The sequence below is a fragment of the Carya illinoinensis genome, chromosome 8, assembly GCF_018687715.1.
Source record: "Carya illinoinensis cultivar Pawnee chromosome 8, C.illinoinensisPawnee_v1, whole genome shotgun sequence".
Lineage (NCBI taxonomy): Eukaryota > Viridiplantae > Streptophyta > Magnoliopsida > Fagales > Juglandaceae > Carya > Carya illinoinensis.
In genome coordinates, this window is record NC_056759.1 from 26,464,074 (window position 1) to 26,487,137 (window position 23,064).

At 36.7% G+C, this 23,064-nt stretch overlaps 1 protein-coding gene across 1 annotated transcript; it reads right to left on the reverse strand.

Moving 5' to 3' along the window:
* Positions 1-780: 780 nt before the first annotated feature.
* LOC122274552 lies at positions 781-20,359 on the reverse strand. Its single transcript, XM_043083581.1, has 5 exons — positions 18,670-20,359; positions 17,035-18,338; positions 3,558-3,770; positions 3,012-3,224; positions 781-849 (listed from the first exon to the last, which is right to left on the reverse strand). Exons 1-5 carry the CDS (start codon positions 20,357-20,359, stop codon positions 781-783), a joined length of 3,489 nt encoding a protein of 1,162 aa, XP_042939515.1.
* Between the last annotated feature and the right edge of the window lie 2,705 nt (positions 20,360-23,064).

Consider the following 23,064-nt stretch of genomic DNA (forward strand, 5'->3'; position numbering starts at 1 on the left):
ACGTCTCGATTTTCCCGTGTCCGTGCGTGGGGATTTGGGGGCGTCACAGTTTTAACTGCTTTTGGTAGACTGCCACCATTAGAACAGAGCTCATCCTCATTCCTGACCTCCTTGAATCAAAGAACCAGTGCTTTTGTGACAAAGACTCAACCACCTTGAAAAGATTTAGACATCCCACAATAGATAGACCTTCACCCATATTCCTCTTATTGTGATTTGAATAATTTACAAAAGCAAAGTGATCCTTGGGGCCCATCACAAAGAGTATTAGAGGTGCACAAACTACAGAAATTGTCCTAAGAAATGCGCAAAATCCTATGTACATATTTTCTCAATGCAAAGTGACAGAGACTCCTAAGTGCACAAAGTAAAAGCAAAAAATTAATAGGCCAAGGCACCATGTCCAAAATCTCAATGCTATGTGACCTTAGCAGAACTTTGATATTCAAAGCTGAAACCAATGCAAAGGACGACACCCACCAAACAGAGTTTAGAACCCTGATGGATTTTGACCATTGAACAAGCAAAGATGCCGTAAAAGAGATCCAAACCAGTCCTCTAACGAAGTAAACCAGCCAGCTCATTTGATATAACTTGTCATTTCTAGCTGTTAGATTCCATATACCAGTAGTAACATAAACACTGCTGCAAAGAGCACAACATATGGAAACCACTACCAAGATCCAACTCTTTCGTTGCTACTTCAGGCATAATGTTTTCCTATAAATCCTATGAGGAAAAATAGGTAGAAAGTATAGAGGAAGAGCAGATTTACACCATCTATGATTGTCCTTTGAATGCAGTGAGAACCCAAACTGATTTCTCCTTTACAAATCCATGAGAACCCCACTGCATATTCATCAAAAGAAAGACTGAGAATCTTAAAGATTCATGCAAGGAAGGAAAAACCAGAAATTCAATGAAATAAAATAGAGATTAAAAAAAGAGGGTTATGATTAAGTGGAGAATAAAGCAAAATTTTGACAGCCAATTAACCAATCAAGAAAAGGAAAAAAAAAAAAAAATCAACTACCACAATAAACAAAAACTACCAATATTTTTGCCAAAGTCTTATACAAATGAAAAATGAAGACTAGAGGTGGGCTCCGACTTTGACTCTGAACGAAGTTCATAACTCCGAACGGAGTGTGATTGGGCCAAGGCCCACCTCCAAATGCCCATGCCCAATCCAAGGCCCAACAACCTAATTGGCTTCCAATTTCAAAAAAATGCTGTAAAAATAATTGAAAAAACTTAAATACAAATTAGAATGATTAAATTATATACATTACAAAACAAAAGAGTAGTAATTGAACAATGACAAACACAATAATATAATATGACAATATAAATTAAAATCGAGAAAAGAACAAAGTCTTGATTTTGAAGCCACTACCATATAACGAAAGGTTCCTCAAATCAAGCAAAAGATAATGCAAGCAGATTGTTAGCCACAAATCAAGGATGTAACAGACATAAAATTTCCATTCAACATTCCTGTAATAGTTAATAATTCTAGGATTCTGACTTAGATTAATAGACTTTGTAAATTTTTATATATTCCCATACAAAAAATTATAAAAGTGTGTGAAATATATATTCTTGTAACAATTTCCATCTCCTTTGTAGATTTCGCCCCTTCCCAATGCATTCTCTTCATCTTCTATCTTGGATGCATGACACATGACAACCTTATTTGAAACCAAAATCTTCTCTCTCCATGGTTGTCATGCCTCTTGTCCCTTGGTCTTCCCTAGACACCACTTCCCATAACCTCATCATTTCCATTCTATAAGCCATTCTCTGCTAGTGACAAGTGCCACAATATTTCTTCTTACAAGTAAGTCTTCTTGCATGCATGACACATGGCAAGAAGGTAGGTGATCCTCTAGGGTAGGCTTGTAAGGCTCAAACCATAAACTCTCTCACCTCTCTTCCTTCAATTCAGTCCAGATTTATGAAGTCCTAGTGTAGGTTCCATTAGATGACATGTGGCATCCAAAGAATTAGGTTGGGCGTGTGTTCTAGTTCCATTGGGCTTCAAAACCTAACTCTTCTATAGAGGCTGAATTTCACATGGGCTTGTGGGCTTCCTCATGGCCTTAGATGCCTAGTGTACCAAGCCTAGGTTCTAATTGAGTTGTTCCACCTTGTTTGGCCCAAAATAATACTCCAAAATAAACTAAGAGGCTTAACTTAGTCCTAGTCGTCACAGTTCAAATAGGGATGTGTTACATGTGGATAGAGGCAGCCTACATATGGAGAGAGAGAGAGAGAGAGAGAGAGAGAGAGAGAGAGAGAGAGAGAGAGAGAGAGAGAGAGAGAGAGAGATGAGGTTGAGAGGCATGAGGGAGGTGATCCACTACAACAAATATAGTTTTTAGTGACGGATTGAAGATAGTGACAGTCTCCAAACCGTCACAAAAAGTCTTTTTCTGTGACAGTTTGTGGGAACTGTCACTAAATGTTAGGGAAGAAATTTTTAACGTTCGAATATTTTAGTTAATTTGTTTGCACGTCAGCTTAACGTTTGAACGTTATGTATATTTACGTGCGAACGTAAAATTTTTTAACGCCAACGTTCGAACGTTATATGTAATTATGTACAAACGTAACAATTATTAGCGCCAACATTCGAACATATAGTTGTAAAGTTCGAACGTTATATGTTAATTTGCAAAAATTCATCATAATATATATATTTGTTTAATATTAAGGTTGCATAATATTAAAGAAAATTGAGTGTATAAATTAAACTACAATACATATATTAAATAATATTGTCCATTACATATGTCAAAAATAGAAAATAAAATATGATTAATTTTTACAAATGACATTTAGAACTGTTGGTTTACAAAAGATCGAAACTCCTCAGTCAATGTCTCAACCTTATTATTTAGCACATCTACATGATGTGCAAGATGTGCGACAGCTTGATCTATATGCGTAATCTGTCTATCAATCTGTCGGTCTATATGCGCCTTCATATCTGTCATCACTACATCAACCCAAGCAGGTCGCACATCCCCTACAGATGTAGTCGCCGGCTGCTGACTAGTAATCGCAGACGAGGGAGCAACACTAGCCCCAACCTCGGTCGGAGGAACAAGATCTGATATAGGAGCAGCATAATGTCGAGCTGAGCCTTTCCCCTGTGCAATGCTCCGATGGTGTGTGGTCATGTTGATGGGGCTCATCTGGTTTAGTATCATCTCATCCGCCTGGAGTGGCACTCCCCAGGCTAGTAATAAGCGGTTGATGATGACTCCGTATGGGAGATTATCCGTTGTAACAATGCTAGCCTCGTAACGGATCCGCTCAAATATAACGAGTGGCAAGTCAATGGGATCTCCACGTGCCAAGCGAATAAGGAACTGAGCTCGACTGAATGTGGTCTTATGTGCCACAGGGTCTACATTTGTTGCAACAAAAATTTGCAACATGCGAAAGAAAGGCAGCAGCTGATTCTGGCTGAAGGAGTTTGGCCTATCCAGCTTCGTGAGGTTTGTGCCAGTGAGGATGTAGAAATCCTGATCCTGCTCATCATCACCAACCTCAGGAGCAATATCATCGCCCTTGGGCCGATCTCCCTGTTCACTGGGCATAGTGTGAACGGGGCCCGTAGATGAAGCAGAAGTGGCTAGATCTACCTCAAAGGGGCCAGGAGCAAATGCAGCTGCTGTGTCACCAGCTTGAGCAGCTGTCGCCTCAGGCAGTATCCGAGGAATCTGGAGTAAGTCGGCGATAACATCCGCCGAGAACTCAAACTGTACACCGCGTATAGCGAGGGTATGGGATGATGCATCGTTAGGCATGGCCGCCATCCCAATGTAAAACTCCCAAACCATTGAGGGGTAAATCTTTCCCCTCAATGTGCGAATTGAGCCCCATCCTCTCGTGACGAAGACGTCTCTAAGCGTCTTCCGCTCCCAGCTAAGCTTATCGAACGGATTAATAAGAATTTCTCATTCATCCATAACAGTTCGAGCACCCAGTCGATCAATGTCCAAATTGCCTCCATCCCTCCCTCATTTCGTGGTTGTCATAAAGTGAGCCATATCCTGAGAAAAAAAAAAATACAAGTTAAAATATATTAAAAAAATCCCTAAATTTACATATATATACATATTACGACATATATCATGGATTATATACAATTAAAATATCATCATTATAAATTTACATAATTTTGAAAATAAATATATTAAAAAATTTCACTATTTAAATACCCAAAATAATAATAATAAGAGGAGAAAATAGAAATCAAATTAAATGGAGATACATTCGAACATTACTCAATTGACATTCGAACTATAAAATTATGATAATTAGGAGCAAATTACGTCCGAATGTACAATATTTTACGTTCGAACGTACATTAAGATAGTCAAACATAAACCATTAACATTCGAATGATGATACTCAAACTAATGTTACAAATTTACGTCCGAATGTAACTTCGAACAAACGTTTGAACGTATTAAGATAAAATTCTAACGTAAATCTAATCTGAACGTCTTATACATACGTTCGAATGTTTTATTAATGTGCGAACGTATTATCCAACGTCATCTTTAAACGTTTGATAGTAGAGATATTAAATTCGCTTGATTATGTCTGAGCGTTAAGATGTAATGTTCAGACGTAATGAATTTCAAACGTCACACGTTCGGACGTATTTGCTAACGGAAGAATACGAACGGTTTACGTTCGACCGTTTAATCCAACGTCCTCTAAAAACGTTGGATAAAAGTGTTTGAATGTTAACATTTATGTTCGCAAGTTATAACGTAACGTTCAGACGTAAATAAATTATAACGTCACACGTTCGGACGTTGATTTTTAACGTCCAAACGTTACGAGACAGAATGACTGAGTCAACGCAGCCATTTTCGAAAGCTTTGAAATGCAGAAACCATAAAACTACTCTATAGGCTATGGGGAATGTTTATACGATGGTTTTTAACCGTTTAACAGCCAATGATGGACGGAAAATCAAGAAGAAAATCCGACCTTGGTGGGTTTCAAAAATTTGAAACCCACCGATAAAATTGAAAGCCTCTATATGGGATGGGGAGGACACATTACCTTTCAGTTACGGTTGCGGTGGTGTAGGACGGCGGATGCGGCGGCATGCGTGGCGGAGAGAAGGACGTTCGGATTGTTTTTGGATGAAATGATTCTTCTGCTGCTGTCGGGGAAGACTTTATATACAGTTAACGTTTGAACATATACATAAATACGTTCGAACGTTTATTAAACATTCGAACGTATTGTGTTTAACGTTTGGACGTTTGACATTAACGTCCACACTTATAACAAATGACATTCGAACGTAGCCAGTAAATTATATTTTTTTATACAGTTATATATATTATAATATATAATATATTATGTATTATAATAACTATAAAATATATATTATATATAATAGTACTAATATATAACAACGGATGGTATAGTATATATATATATAATTTATTAAATATTAGTAGATGATATATTATAATATACATAATATTATATATTATATAGATAATAACTATATAATATATAACTATAGTATAGTATAGTTTATATAATATTTATTAAACAAAATATTATATTTAATAGTATATAATTTATTAAAATTATATATTATATATTTTTAATAAATTATATATTATAATATATAATTTATTAAATATTATAATATATAGTATATATTATATAGTATATATTATATGCTCATATATTATATAGATATATACTGTATTATAGTATATATTATATACTATATATTAAGTGAGATATATTATAGTATATATATTATAACTATATTATTACTAATATAATATGCTATAGTAGTATAATATATTAGAGTACTATAATATATAATATATATTATATAATATAGTATATATATATAGTACAGTTACTAATATATAATCTAGTGTATATATAATAGTATTAATATATATACTATCTATATATATAGTATAGATACTATCTATATCATATAGTATATATAATAGTATAAATATATATGCTATCTAGTATATATAGTATATATACTACTATAGTATATATACTACATTTACTATAGTAGTATTTAGTATATATACTATATATAGACTATAGCAGCATATTATATAAGACTATTGTAGAATGTATTATATATTATATAATATAGTATATATTATGCTATTAATATATATATCATATTTTTTTTTTGTATAATAGTATTAATATATAGTAGTATAATATAATATGTCCATATTTATATAATATGGACATATAATATATAATATATATACTACTATATATATACTACATTTACTATAGTAGTATATAGTATATATACTATATATAGATTATAATAGTATATTATATAAGACTACTATAGTATGTAATATATATTATATAATATAGTATATATAATACTATTAATATATATATCATATTTGTTTGTATAATAGTATTAATATATAATAACGTATAATATAATATATATATATATATATATAATATTTAATATAGTATAATAACTATATACTACTATATATATATATACTGCATTTGCTATAGTAGTATCTAGTAGTATAGTATGGAATATATATAGTACATATACTACTATATGTACTATAGTATATGTAGTATATATACTATATATACTATAGTAGTATAATATACTACTATATTATGAATATATATATTATATAATATATAAATCAACTATATATATAAATGATATATAATATACAATTAATGAAGATTATTTTTTCATTTAATCAATGAAAATTAAGTTTACATGAAATTTAATAATATATATATTTTTGTCCCAATACATTCACACATACATGTTATACGTTCGAACGTATTAGAAAAATGGGTAGGATTTTTCCCGCTTTAAGGTGGAACCCTAAAACGTTCGAACGTTTTGTTTTTACGTTCTAACATTAAATTGACGCGGTGGGCGGGATTTTACAAACGTTCGAACGTATTGTTCAGAATCTGGGTTGGATAACTTAGCGTTCGAATGTAAAATATATTACGTTAGCAAGAGAGTTAAACGTTTGGATGTTCATTAATGAACGTCTGAACATTTATTGTATTAGAAACAGAATATAAAACTTTCACGTATGGGAAAGTAGATCGATTTTGCTTCATCCCCTGCGTGAATTGAGAGAGACTACTACTATATTTTAGAGAGAGAGAGAGAGAGAGAGAGAGAGATGAAGAAGAGGAGGCTTAGAGTGAGAGAGGATAGAGAGAGTGTTAGAGTGAGAGAGAGTTAGAGTGAGATAGATTGAGTCAGGGAGAGATGTTGTGTTAATTTTTTTTGTGTATATTTTTTTCCTCCCAAAGGAGAAAGTAAGGTAAATTTTTCAACTGTAAATGTATTTACAATTTATATTATATTTGTCAATTTGTTTTATATGTATTTAACTATCTAGTTTTGTGAATTTTTTTAAGGATTGTTTGTTGTGGATTGTTGAAAACTTGTGATTTGCAAGAGGAGGATATTGTGACCACAAGGTATATTATACTAAACTCTATTGTTAAATTTTGTTGAAGGATTGTTGTTGTGAAATTTTTGATATATAGTTTATTGTGGATTATTTGTGTAATATGTGTGAAGGATTGTTTATTGTGTAATATGTGTGATTAAAGAATTTATATATATATATATATATATATATTATAGTATTCATGTAGTGTGATTATTTGTTGTGCAATATATGCAATATATTTATTATATTTGAAATTATATAATAACATTAAGATTTTTTAGATTAAGAATCCCTAATACAAATTATAATCTAATATATAGTAGTATTAGTAAATATAATATAAATAAGTACTATATAGTATAATATAATTATACTATAACAATTAAAATTTATTAGATTAAGAACTAATATAATACAAATTATAATAAAATATATAGTATAATATTAGTAAATAAGAAATAAATAAGTACTATAATATATAATAGTACTTATATAATAACATTAAAATTTATTAGATTAAGAATCCCTAAGTATAATAAAAAAATATATATAGTATTTATCTATAATAAATATAGTGAGCCAATAGTTGTGTTATTTTGTTAAACTAGAGAGAGATATTGTAAATATGCTCATAAGCTTCCCTGTCTTGTAGAGAAGGGTTAAGAATTACCTTGAAGAAATGTCTGTCACGTTACTTGACTCTCAAATTCTATCTGGCCTTGAGGGTTATAAAGGTCGAATAGTTTGTGACAGTAAAGTAATTGGATATTCTTGTTAGGCATGTTCTTTAAGGTAATTCTCAACCCTTCTCTACAAGAAATGTAGTGTGTGAGTATATTCTTGTATCTAAACTTTTGTTTAACAATATATAACAGATAAGAATTCTTGTTTGTAGTTTTTAATTCAATGAACATGGTTGAGAATTTGTTTGTACTATTTTTTATAAGATATTATATGACATTGCATAAATAACCTTAGACCCGTTTGGGAGTTAGTGTACATTTAGGTGTACACTAATTTCTGAATTGTCCAGTGTGGACAGTTTGAGATTATATTATTTGTATTGCACATTCTTGTTATTCCTACTGAACACGTTTAGTATGAAATTTCGGTGTCCTTTTTTTATTGTTCTTCGGGTATACTGTTTATAGGGTCACAATCCCTCTATGTGAACATGTATACTTGGAGAACTATGGGGAGGTGTTGCCGAAATTTCTACTGACTTGGAAAGTAGTAGAGTGACGGAACTTGTGCAATATGGATAATATAATCTCGAATGGGATAGGACCAACTACCTTGAGAAAGAGTAATTTGAATGGGAGCATGACATGCATGTGTATTATAGTATACTACGTGTTATTAATAATTAGATGTTTATAGAAATGGATAAAAGTTGGATGCGGCTAGGCGATAGACTTGGAAAGGATTACATACCCTATACACGTGGAGTAAGAACCTTTATTGATTTTGCAAAGGCCTCTGTTGATAGTCATGATTACATTAAGTGTCCATGTCGAGGTTGTAAAAATTTGTGTGCGATAGGGTTGGATGAAGTTGAAAGTCATATATTTGTGAATGGTAGGATTTGGGGTATACTTGATGGGTACTGCATGGTGAGCTGTATGCACAATCAACGGATGGATTATTTGGTCATTCGGATTATTCGGGGCACATGGATGACGATTATGAGCGAGATGAGATGGAAGAGATGTTGAGTAATATTGGAGTTGTGATGTTTATGGATGAGGTTGAGACAATGCCTCAAGTGGCCGAGGGAATGATTTTGGGAATTTTCCTGCAATGTGGGAAGATGCAAAGTGCGAGCTGTATCCAGGCTGTACAAAACATTCCAAAATGTTGTTTATTGTACGGTTGCTTCACATTAAGTCATTGTGTGGGATGTTAACCAAAGCAATAAACATAGTATTAGACTTATTTAACGAAGTGCTTCCTGAAGGGTCCTCATTGCCGAAGAACTTTTATGAAGTGAAACAGTTGAGAAAGGGATTAGGGTTTGAGTATAAGTCCATACATGCATGCAAGAATGATTGTGTTTTATTTTGGAAGGAGAATGAGGAGAAACAAGAATGTCCTGTATGCGGAGAGTCGAGGTGGAAGGGTAAGAAAAGCCTGCCAATTAAAATCTTGCGATATTTTCCATTAAGACCTAGGTTGCAAAGATTATATATGTGTAAGAAAACAGCTCACCATATGAAGTGGCACAAGAAAAAAAGAGTTAATAATGATAGATTTATGAGGCACCCAGCTGACTCACTTGCGTGGCAATCCTTCGATAATCAGCATCCAGAGTTTGGGATAGAAGCTCGGAACGTGCGTTTGAGACTCACAACTGATAGATTCAACCCTTTTGGGAATATGAGTACAAGTTATAGTATTTGGCCTGTAGTGTTGATTCCGTACAACCTTCCACCATGGAGGTGCATGAAGGCACCTAACTTTTTGTTAACTTTACTTATCTCCGGCCCGAGATCACCTGGGAATGACATTGACGTATATATGCAGCCGTTGATTGAAGAGCTGAAAGAGTTATGGGAAACAGGTGTCAAAACTTATGATGCATCGACGTCGACAACTTTTCAGATGCATGCTACGGTAATGTGGACGATAAATGACTTTCTGGCATATGAGAATCTTTCCGGCTGGAGTACTAAAGGGAAGTTAGCATGTCCAACGTGTAATAAAGAAACTACTAGTGAGTGGTTAAAATATTCTCAAAAGTTGTGTTTCATGGGTCATCGACGTTATCTACCAACAAATCATGCATAGAGAACAAAATCCGCTAAGTTTGATGGGTGAGTAGAGGATAGAATTGTGCCAAATGAGTTGTTTGGGGAAGAGATACTGGAACAATTGGTACATGTGGCAGCGAACAATTTTGGCAAAGGTCGGGGAAAGAACAAGAGAAAACGAGGTGCAGCAGAATTGAATTGGACAAAGCGTAGTATTTTTTTTTTTTTTGATTTGCCGTATTGGTCATCCTGCATGTTGCGACATAGTTTAGATGTAATGCACATAGAGAAGAATATTTGTGATAATATACTAGGTACATTGATGAGCATTAGTAAAAAGACGAAAGATACGATTAAGATGAGGAAAGATCTTGAGAGAATGAGAATTAAACATAATCTGCATTTACGGGTGGAAGGTGATAGGGTGGTCATGCCGCATGCATGTTTTACAATGACAAGGGAGGAGAAGATGGACTTCTTCAAGTGGTTGCAAGGTGTGAAGCTGCCAGATGGTTATGCTTCAAATATCAGTAGATGTGTAAGTCCCGATGACTGAAAAATTGGTGGATTGAAAAGTCATGATTGTCACGTATTTTTGCAGAAGTTATTACCAGTGGGAATTCGTGGGAAGCTAATATCTGCCGTACGTGTTGCTATAACCGAACTATGTATGTTTTTTAAGGATTTGTGTGCTCGGGGTAATAAAGCGAGATATGCTGCAGAAACTGGAAGAAGACATTGCTACTATATTATGTAAATTCGAGCAGATCTTTCCACCATCATTTTTTAATGTCATGGTCTATTTAGCAATACATTTACCTTGGGAGATAATGTTGGGTGGACCGATGCAGTTCCATTGGATGTATCTAGTTGAAAGATATTTGGGTGGACTGAAGCGCACTGTTAGGAATAAAGCCAGAGTTGAGGGTTCAATAGCAGAGGCCTATATACACGATGAATGGTTAACATTTTGCTCTTTATATCTTCATGGTGTTGAGACACGATTTAATCATCAAGAGCGAAATGCTGATCTTACTGCTCTGCCTCCTCGTGAGCTATCAGTGTTTTCTCAGAATGTACAACCCTTGGGTGCACAAACGAGATATGATTTACTTGATACAGAGTTGGGTAAAGTTCGGTGGTACGTGCTAAATAATTGTCGGGAGATTGATCACTATCTCAGGTATGTCATTGTAAAAGGTTTAAATATTTATAGATTCAATGAGGTTAACTATAACTTTTGTAACATAAAATAATATGATTTTGCATATATATACAGTGAGCACATGGACAAACTTAGGACAGAAGGCGTAGAGAATATAGCGGCAAGACAAGAGGAAGAATTTTCTGGATGGTTTGAAGAACGTGTATGAACTAAACTCTACCTGATATATTAGATTATAAAAGTTTTAACTCTAGGTAATATTTAATTAATAACATTATTTCAATTGTTAGATTTTGGAACAACGTGCTCATGATCCCGAATCTGTCTTTTTTGAATTGTATGCATTGGCCCCGTGGTCCTTCAAATAGAGCACTTCGATACACTGCATGCATGGTTCGAGGCTATAGATTCCATGCTCTGGACTGTGAACGTAATAGAAAGACTCAAAACTGTGGTGTGTTGGTCAAGAGGAGTCATGGAACATATGATATTGATTACTGTGGTGTCATTCGTGATATTATCGGATTGAAATATCTGGGTGGGTCTATAACATATGTCTTTAAATGTGATTGGTCGGATCTAGGCGGTGGTCGGGTTTCAATATATAGGAATAATCATTTTACGAGTGTAAATACCGCATATAAATGGTACGAAGATGATCCATTCGTATTAGCTTGTCAAGCTACTCAAATCTATTACTTGATTGATCCAATGAAAAGTGTTGATGAAGATAGTGGAGAGAGATAACTTGGCGAGTCGTACAAAAATTTGTTCATCGAAATATATATGAAGTAGGAACGAATGTAGATTACGATACTAGTGGAGATGAAGATGATACTCCGAATGTAGAGGCCTACCAGGAAGATGGAGGGGGTATTAACTTATTTGTTGACCTTGGTGCACTCGAGTTGCTCCCCTTATGTAGAGATGACATCCCACTCATCCATCTCGATCCGTCTGTATTAAATGATCATTCAATTCAAGAAAGTGAGAAAGAAGTAGAAGAGTCAAAAGAAGAAGACGAAGAAGAATCCGGAGGGGAAGTGGATAAGGAGGATGAAGAAGAGGTTGATGATGATGATGAAGATGAAGATGTTATAGAGAGAGATTCTGAAATAAGCATGAAAAATACATCTGAAGATGAAGACTAAAAGTACTAAAATTTTTATTCATATATGAGTATAGAATTTTATAATAATAATTAATTTCATCTAATTAAATTTTTTTGGTATATATAATTAATTTCAAGTATGCCGCCAAAAAGACAAAGAAGAAATGTGTCTCCTCCACCAAGTCCAAGTCCCGAACCCGTTGAGGACTCTCCACTTGAAGAGTCCTTTCTTGAAGATGAAGTTAACACTATAGAGAACGATGCCCAGTCGACACCTACTAGTAAGGAAATTTCATTGAAAATTATTTATATATTTAATATTTTTGTCTCAATAACTATATTAGTATAAAAATTATACACATTATCTATATTAGTTGATGCATTCGCTCGTCGCGGTTGTAACTATACACGCGGCATCTCACTTGAGAAAAACCGAAGGCATGGTAAACTGAAAGTCACAATTCTTGATAATTCCACTGGAGAGGAGTAGATGATAGTACAACAGCGCTTTCCTCCTATATTGGTACAATAGTCCGAACTTATGCTCCATTTTATGTGCGCTCCTGGCGAGATTTGTCGAATGAGATTAAGGAACACATTCGGAGTCGTGTGTTGATGAGTTTACTTTGATAGTTTATTTCTTTCACGTACATTAGTATATCATATTTTTTACCTAATTAATTTATAATTAGGATGAATTTGACCTCGACTTTGGTCATAGTGAGGATTTGAGAACTGTGAATGAGTTAATGGCTACACTATTCCGACGTCACAATGGACGATATCACGACCACTTCAAGAAGTTTGAGTCGTTTGAAGAGGCTACACAGTCACCTTTCCAGCAGATGAAGTTAGACGACTGGATAAAGTGTTGTGATCTTTTTGCATCTCCAGAATATCAGGTATTCTAGATTTATTTCCATTAATTATTTACATTAATATTTGTTGTTTATCTTATATGTGTATATATATATATATTACAATTAACATTCTTAATGTGCATTTGTAGCACTTAAGTTCTACAAATGCACATAATAGATCCGCTCTGACTATTCACCATCATGCTGGTTTAAGATCATTCCATCGTCTTGCTGAAAAAATGGTAATTAATAAACTATATAATTCATTTATTTTCCTGTTATTCTTTTATATAAGTACTAATACTATCTTTTTAAATTTGCTAATGTCGTTTTGTTAGAAATGTGATGATCCTAAAAACTTTTCTCTCGTTAATGTTTATGCTACTGCTCATACTGATGAGCATAGTGAGTGGATGGATCCTGCAGCTGGAATTAATTATGTAAGCGGTGTTCCTTTTGTTAAATAAATTATGCAACATATGGTTAAATTCTTTTTTATTTGTATTTCTTTTAATACGTTACCTATTGTGTGTTTTGATCTTTCAAACTGCAGGAAAAAATGATGGAGTTGCAGTTAGCTTCTAGGGAATCTTCTACTAGTGACATAGACATTTTCACACAAGTGCTCGGGCCCAACTCTAGTATGGCAAGAGATTTGGGACGATCTTTCAAGCATTTCGGTTCATCCTCCTCAACCTCATCGACTTCACAAATTAATAATCTTAGCAAAGAGTTAGAAGCTGCATGATGCGAGAATGAGTATATGAGGTCCAGACAGCAAGAGTTGGAGTCCCTTTTAGAGCAACAGTCTCATTTAGAGACGCGTTTGCAGGATTAACAAAGAGACCAGAAGGAAAGAATACGTAGTGAGGTCCAAGAGCAAGTGCAGCGGGAGTTGATGCTGCAAATGGAGCGTGTTATGTCATTGCAACAGAATCGTGGTAGACGAGGAAAGAAAAAGAAATGAATTTTATTAGTGTATTAAATTTTTAATATCTACTTGAAAAACAATTACAAACATTGTTGGTTGTAAAATATGTTATGTAATTTGATACAATTGGTATGTTTATTAATGGGATGAGTTTAGTATTTCTGAGATGTACGTTCGAATGTAAATAAAAATGTTTAAACAGTATTCCACATTCGAACACACATTCGAACGTAATCACACAAAATTGTAACATAACGTTCGAACGTTTACAGTGACAAATGAAACTTACGTTTGAATGTTTAAACTTTTAACGTTCCAAACCTCCAAACGTACTTCTTGCGTTTGAACTCTAGTTTCTTAACATTGGAAAGAACGTCCGAACGTTATGATTCGAACGTTCGGACATTGTTTCCTTTACGTTGGAATCTAAATTCGAACGTAACGTTCGAACATATAAATGTTTGAACATAAATATGATACGTTCGAACGATAATTAACAAATGTTACCTGCTCTCATTCGGATGTCAATTTGTCTACTTTAAGTTTGAATATTATTTTTTTCGTTCGAACGTAATATTTTGTGACAGATTCTAACCGTCACAGAAAAGTAAATGTTAGAACGTTATATAAAACGGCACATCACAAACCGTCACTAAAAATATTTTTAGTGATGCTTGTACAGTAAACGGTCACTATATGTATTCTGTGACGCACATTTCGTGACGGTGGGGGTGACGGTTTCATCACTTAATGTATTTCTTGACGTTTTTTCCATTTCTTGTGACAATTTCGTCTGTCACTAAATCTAATTTTTGTTGTAGTGTGAATGGGTGCTGGTCGGAAGACCTTCGATGGGGTGTTTATGGGTGGTGGATCATGGCGGCGCGGCTTTGGGACAACATGATTAGGCCGAGACAAATGGTAGAGAACAAAGGAAAGAAAGAGATCGGTAGATTTGGGCTACGAAGATGGTTCGATCTGCATTTTCTGATGTTGCTGGGGTGATTGCAGAACACGGTGGCGGATCATACATGAAAAAGGTTAGGTGAGGCTCGCGGTGGAGTTTGCCCAATGGAGAAGGATGAGTGTTATGTTTTTGGGTTGGCTAAACAGGAGCTTGTGGACACTACAGTGGCTCACGTGGGTGGCAATGTTAGCTCGGGTGGTTGAGGGTGTGCTAGTGCTGAGCATGGTTGAGCTTCCCTTTGAGCAGTGCTGTCATGGCTAAGACATGAGCTACAGTTGTTGCTTCCTACTACTAATTTATGCTGCTACCGTGAGGGAGAAAGTGAAGCTATGGTGATTTGTTATGGAGGAGTTAGGCTGCGATGGTTGTTCGATAGTGGTGGGATTTAGTGTGTGGGGGATTAGCTGAGGGTAGCTCATAGTGGTCTAGGATTCAGAAGAATTAGAAGAAATAATAGAAACCATGGTGTTTCAACAGTGTGTAATCAGTAGTGATATGCTTTGCTCAACTTTGGTACCGAAGTGTTGTGTGAGAGAGAGTAAGGGAGAGAGATATTGGGTTAGGTAAGGCTTCAGTTAGAAATTGAGTAGAAATTCAGTAAATTAGGTGTGTTTGGTTGTTGAACACAATTCAACTCATCTCAATTCCTCTTAAATCAATCATTGATGGGACTCATTACTTTTTCAATTTTTCATAAAAAGGCTAAACTATTTTAACATACTTCATACATTTCAACCTAAAAAGCTAAATCCATCTCAACATAAAAAGGATAAAACCATCTTAATGAGACCAACAAAATACTACTATTCACAACTCAACTCATCTCAACATCCAAACACAGTCTAAAAGAAAAGAACGTGAGAGAGATGCTAAGTGGGGGAAAGAAATAGAAAGGAGAGTGCGAGAGTAAAGAGTCTGTTGGGGAAAAGAAGGAGCAATTGAGCTGAGTGCGTTAATGTGTTGGGTGGGAATAGTGGGCATTAGGGCAATAACATTAAATCTAAATGTGCATCTCGGAAAAAAAATACAAGGAAGTCTGTTTTATGAAATAATCGAGTATTAAAAGATGAAACAGAAAGGATGCGTGACAATATAATGATATCATTATATCTCTTTTATTATTGTTTTATTATCTAGTTACTTTTTTCTTTTTATTATTCAAATCTGGATTAAAATTCTAGAACATGACATTCTTGCATAATCTAGAAGAAAGTAAATTCAATCAACTAAAATAATTATATAATTTAATTAAAAATAAATATAATTTTATAAAAATTGACTCAAAGGGCAAGAGTATTAAGGCCAATTTTTATAAAATTAAATTTATTTTTAATTAAATTACATGACTACGTTAGTTGATTGAATTTTGTTTTTTTAAATTATCTAAGAGGGTCATGTTCTGAGATTTTTAATCTAAATTCAAGGAAAAAAATAGTTGAGTAGTAAAACAATAATAAAGAAATGTAAATGTATCAATACTCCATGCACAAGGGGAATGATAACTATGGTTTGGTTTAAATTTTTTTTTTTTTGAAATGAAAGTTTGATTCATTAAACTGTCGTTACATAACTATGTAGGTCCGATACAATGGCCGGAAGAACCCCACTTGGTACCTCCTCCACCCACACACCTTCAGTATCTAAGGATAGAGCTAACTTAGCAGCTGCGTGTGCTGCACCATTGCCTCTCTCCTTACAAAAGCTACAGACCAACCAGGTTAAGCATGCATCGCTGCCTTGATGTCCTCTATCACCTGTCCATCCCAAGATGAGTTGAAAGGTCTGGAGTTGATTGCATCCACTACCACTTTTGCATCACCCTCCAACTGCACCCGAGTGAGTCCCAGTTCAGTGCACAGAAGAATTGCTCTAAGCATAGCCTGACTCTCTGCTGCACTAGCATTCCTTGTTAGTTGTTTGGGGGCAGCAACTATCACATGCACCTCTCCTCTGAAGTCCCTCACTACAACGCCAATTCCCACCTTTCCTCTTTTAGAATCCACTGCTGCGTCTACATTCACCTTCAGATAGTCTTGGCTTGGAGGTTTCCATACGGTTCTCACTGTCTCTACTAGCCTTGTTTGATTCTCTCTTGGTTTTTCATGAGCCGATGTAACTGCCTCTGCATCTCTCACTGCCTGTTGGATCAACACGCATGGCCCCTTGAATTTCCCTTCGAAAACCATAGCATTCCTTCTCCTCCACAGGCCATAAAACACCTCAGCTACTATGTGGAGTTCCCCTTCCTCTAACTTAGACTGGAGCTCAGACCACAGTGATGTGAAGTCACCAAAGCTCCTTCCCCATTTTCTGACTGGACTGCAGTCCTCGCCCCAAACATCTGCTGCTGTACGGCAATCCCAAAGCACATGTATGTCAGTTTCTTCTTCTCTGCTGCACATGGGGCATGTTGAGTTATCAGTAACCCTTCTCTTGAAGAGGATACTCCTCGTGGGAAGTATGCCATTGAGAGCCTTCCATAGGAATATTTTCACCTTGCCCGAGCTTGTTAATCTCCACAGCCTCCCCCACAGCCCTTTGCTTTGATCTCCACTGGAAGTTTCTCCCATATTTTGGTTCTTGATCCCCAAGTCTGCATGATAGGCACTCTTTACTGTAAATGTCCCTTTTTCTAACAGTCCCCATATCATTTTGTCATCCATCCTTTTTACACTGATAGGAATGCTGCAAATTCTCTTGGCTTCCTCTTGACTGAAGATTGCTTGTACCAGTTCTTTTTTCCAGGTTTTGCTTTCATCTTCAATGAGCTCACTGACAGTTGCATTACAGTCCAATATCTTGTTTGGTGTTTGAATTTTAAATGTAGAAGGTATAGGCACCCATTTGTCTTTCCATATTTTAATGCTTCTTCCATTGCCAACTCTCCACACCAGCCCTGTCTTTATCAGATCCTTTACTGACATTAAGCTCCTCCATATTTGTGATGGGCAGTAGCCTACTCGAGCCTCCATTAGGTTGCCTGTCTTGAAGTATTTCTCTTTGAAAACTTGAGCCAGCAATGAAGCAGGTTCTTGTATAATTCTCCATCCTTGCTTAGCTAAGAGAGCTCTATTGAAGCAGTTAAGGTCTCAGAAGCCCAACCCCCCCTTATTCTTTGCTGTTCCAAGTTTGCTCCAGCTCTTCCAGTAAATTCCCCTGCCTTCCTTTCTATGGTTCCACCAGAATTTGGCAATCATAGACTTTATTTCTTTAAGAAGCACACTTGGCATCTTGAATACACTCATTGTGTATGCTGGTATGGCTTGTAAAACACTCTTGATCATGACTTCCTTTCTTGCAGAAGACAGAAAGGTAGTCTTCCAGCTGTTGATCCTTTTCCATATCTTTTCTTTCAGGCCCCTGAATGTGTTATACTTGGATCTTCCTACCGTGGTAGGCACTAGGCAATCCGAGATACTTGTTGTAATTCCCACATACTACACCCTCAGCTTGTTGAAGGATGCATGCTTTTACCTCGGGCCTTGTATTTGAGCTGAAAAGAATGGAGGTTTTCTGTCTGTTCAAGGTTTGCCCTGATGCTTCCTCATAGACTTTTAGCAAATGAGCTAAAACTAACCATTCTTCTAACTTGGATCTGCAGAACATCACGCAATCATCAGCAAACAAAAGGTGATTTATTCTTTTGCCCCCCCTTGTGACTGCTACTCCTTTAATGAGACCCCTTACTTCAGCATTCTTTAAAAGAGAGCTTAGTCCTTCTGCACAAAGCAGGAAAAGGTAAGGGGAAAGAGGATCCCCTTGCCTTAATCCTCTTGTAGGCCGGAATACAGCTCCAGGTGTCCCATTCACCACTACTGAGTAAGAGACAGATTCCACACACACCATAATCAGCTTCCTCCACTTGTCACTAAATCCCAATTTAGATAGCATTGATTGAAGAAAGCCCCACTCCACCCTATCATATGCCTTTGACATGTCTAGCTTGATGGCCATGCTGCCTTCTTTGCCTTTTTGTCTGGCTTGCATAGTGTGTAAGAGCTCGTAAGCAACCATTATGTTGTCAGTGATTAGCCTACCAGGTAGAAATGCACTCTGGTTCCAAGATATGATATCTTGCAGCACAAATTTCAGCCTATTGGCCAAGACTTTCGAAATTAATTTGTACCACACATTGCACAAGCCGATGGGCCTGTATTCATTTACTGATCTAGGGGTACTTGTCTTGGGAATAAGAGCTATAAGAGTATGGTTTAGGCCTGTAGGCATTTCAGCTGTTCTAAAAAAGTTCAGTACTGCCTGCACCACTTCAGAGCCCACTATATCCCAGTGGTCTTGAAAGAATCCTGCACTGAACCCATCTGGCCCTGGTGACTTGAAAGGGGACATTTGTTTAAGAGCTACCAGGACTTCTTCTGATGTAAACTCTCTATCCATTTGCTCCCTCTTGTGTTGTGAGATCCTATGTCTTACACCATTCAAGCATTGCTGTATGGTTCTTTCAGATGGATTACCTGATTGATACACCTGTTTGAAATGGAGCCAGAACCCGATTGCCACCTCTTCCTTTGAACTCAACATTCTCCCCTCACCATCCTCGATCTGTTTTATGTTGTTCTTTTTCCTTCTTTGGTTGACACATGCATGGTAGAACTTTGTATTTCTATCCCCTTTTGTCAGCCAATGAACTTTGGCTCTTTGTTTCCATCTTGCCTCTTCCTGGTCTAGCAAAAAACCAACCTCATATTGTAATCTCTTGAGGTCACTCATGTTATCTGCTCTTTCTTCCTCTTGCAACTGATTTATTTCTTCTGTTTTCTGTTTTATGGTTGCTAGTCTAGTCCTTCTTAGATCCTTGCTCCACTTCTGAAGCTTCCTGATGCACAACTCTAGTTTATTTTGCAGCCTGCTATTCTGCCTTTGATGTTGAACTTCTCTTTGCCAGGCCTCGGCTACTGTTTCTTTGCAACCATCTTCTTTTGCCCAATTCATCTCGTATTTAAACTGGTAATGGAAATGGGACCCCTGGCCCCTGCCACTAGTATCCTCAAGAAGGATTGGTCTATGATCTGAACATAGTGCCACCATTGTGCTGACTCTAGCATCTGGAAACATCTCCATCTACTTTATGTTTGCCATACCTCGATCTAATTCTCTCCTTAGTGAAGGTTTCACTCTCATGTCTGTTACACCATGTGTACTTTGCCCCCCTCCACCCTAGATCAAATAGACTACATTCTTCAACCACTTCTCTGAATGCTCTCATTTGACTTTCTGCTCTAACCCTTCCACCTACCTTTTCATCATGGGACAAAATTTCATTAAAGTCACCTATTACTCCCCACCCCATGTTCCTAGGATTAAAAGACTGCAACATCTCCCACGTTTCCTTCCTTCTATTTGTTTCTGGGTGTCCGTAAAAGCATGTCAATAGCCAACTTGAACTATCCTCTTCACTTTTCACGATTACATTAATGTGTCTTTGGGAGTAGTTAACTAATTCCACCTGCATTATTTGCTTCCACATGAGCATCAATCCTCCACCCCTTCCCACTGCATCTACTGCTACACAACATTCATACCGAGCTTTCCTGGCCACCTTAATGGCTTTTGCTTGAGACAGCTTGGTTTCCATCAGGAAGACCAAGTCGGGAGCTTTCTCCTTTGTTTGAAAACAAAGGTTTTGAACTGTTTGGGGGTTCCCAAGCCCCCGACAGTTCCAACTTAGTATTTTCATAGCATTCGGTGGGGCTGGTCACCAGCCTCCACCGATTCAGTCGAGATAAAGCCATTATTTTTGAGACCAGGATTCTTACCTCTTCTCTTTTTCAAAGGTGCATTTGGGGTATCCTCCTTTGTCGCTGCTGGCCTTTTAACTCCCGGTCGTAATCCTCCTTCCACAAGAGAGGATCCAAGTTGGCACTTCCATCTGCGGCTTCCTTGGTTTGGACATGTAACGCCATCTACTTGTTCACTTGGAATAAGCTGGTTGTTGAAACCAGTTAATTCCCGCGCAGGCATCCTTCCTTCGCCATGAGTCTTGACCGTTGTCTGGTTGATGGGCCTGTTATTTCTGTTGGGCTTGTCCAACGGACCCATAACTAACAAGGCCTTATTTCTTTCGAGTATTTCCCGCCCGGCTTGAATTTCATCCTCCTGCATGCTTCCTTCACTGTGCTGGTTCTCACCTGCTCTTTGAGTTGCCCCATGCCATGTCCCATCATCCTCGGCCCCTGCGTCAAGCTTGCTACCATTTCCCGCCAAATTCCTCTGTCGTGCATCTGCGGACACCATTCTCTCTCTGGAGTCATAGGTCTCGCTGCCGGCGATATGCTCTGTGTTTTGCTTCTGGCCGAGGACCTTTGGTTGTCTCCTACTTGCAGTACTTCCGATAGACCCCTCTGTTTCACCATGTTCTGCTTCCTTAGTAGGATCTTGCCGTCCCTCCTCTCTTCCGTTTGAGTTGCCCTTTGAGGGACTGAAAGTTGGGCGTCGTCTGTAGCTATCTTCTGCTCGTAACCACGAGCCGAACTGGGAAGAGGAATCTTGGTTGTTTCCTCCTGTCTTCACGCAGCCATTTTCATTGTGTAGAATCCATCCACAACTGAGGCAGATTTTAGGAAGCTTCTCATACTTAAAATTAAGCCACACCTTCTTCCCATTCGCCATGACAGTTCTCCCTCTGGCTATAGATTTCTATAAATCTATTTCGACCTTCACCCTTAAGCACTTACCCCATCCCACTCCATCCTCGTCAGCATCTATATCTAGAACCTTCCCTACTGATTTTCCTAAACGCCTTCCCCAATCTTTTGTCATGAATCCTAATGGCAGATTATGTATTTGTAACCAAAACGATTCTTTATCTGCTTTCATCTTCCCTGGTTGTAAGCTTCCATCGTAAGCCGTAATCAAAAAGAGTACGTTCGCGAAGAGCCACGGTTTGCCGTCCAGAATCCTCTGTCTATCAGCATGGTTAGCAAACGTGATAACGAAGACATTTTTCCCTACCTCTTGGAACACGGCACGTTTACTTATTCTCCAGATTTTCCCCATGGCACTTGCTATGACCTCTTTTCCCACTATACAGTCTGAGCATATTTTTCCGATTAGGCTTCTTTCTCCTTTACGATATATTTCCTCTTCACTTCCCTGGGAAAACTCAATGACTTCTTCTTCTTCCTCCGTGAGCTTCAAGTTACTCCAGCGATCTTCAATGTCTTCCATAGTTCTTGACTTAGGACTCTCCCTAACGAGGACTCTCCCTTGGTTTGGTTTAAAATTAACCCACTTGTCTTCTAGTCTAAAATTTGTAGCTACAATAAAGAAAGTAATGGAAAGCTATTTCACATGTGTGTTATGCAACGTACCTAATATGAAGGTCCCACCGGCTAATATTGAGATACGCTAAGGTGACAGGTGGCATTCTATTATTGGTCCCTATGACATTCGAAAATAAAAAATATAATTATTACACTTTCATTTTTAAAAATTTTAACGAATTGAATGGTGTAATTATTTTTGTGTAATTATAATCCTACGTACCTTAAAAAAAATACAAGAAAAGAAAAAAACTATGAAACCACGTAGATCTGTAAATTTTTTGTGATACATTTAGCATTTTCCTATTATTTAACTAGTATTATCTACTGCATGCTATGGTTATTTATTACTACCAATGACTAATACGATCACTTCTGAATAACATGTTATTGACGCTACCACAGAGATCAAACATGACTTGTTGTTACAGGCCTTGTTGAGATCGATTAAACATTACGTGTTGTAAGGTCACTTCCATTAATGTTGTTACAGGCCTTGTTGAG

Coding starts and splice junctions, on each gene's coding strand:
- LOC122274552 (XM_043083581.1), bottom strand. CDS start 20,359: ATGGAGATGTTTCCAGATGCTAGAGTCAGCACAATGGTGGCACTATGT. Junction 18,339..18,669: donor ATTGCCTAGTGCCTACCACG/GTAGGAAGATCC, acceptor GAGCTCTCTTAG/CTAAGCAAGGATGGAGAATT. Junction 3,225..3,557: donor GCGATGATATTGCTCCTGAG/GTTGGTGATGAT, acceptor GTGCCACTCCAG/GCGGATGAGATGATACTAAA.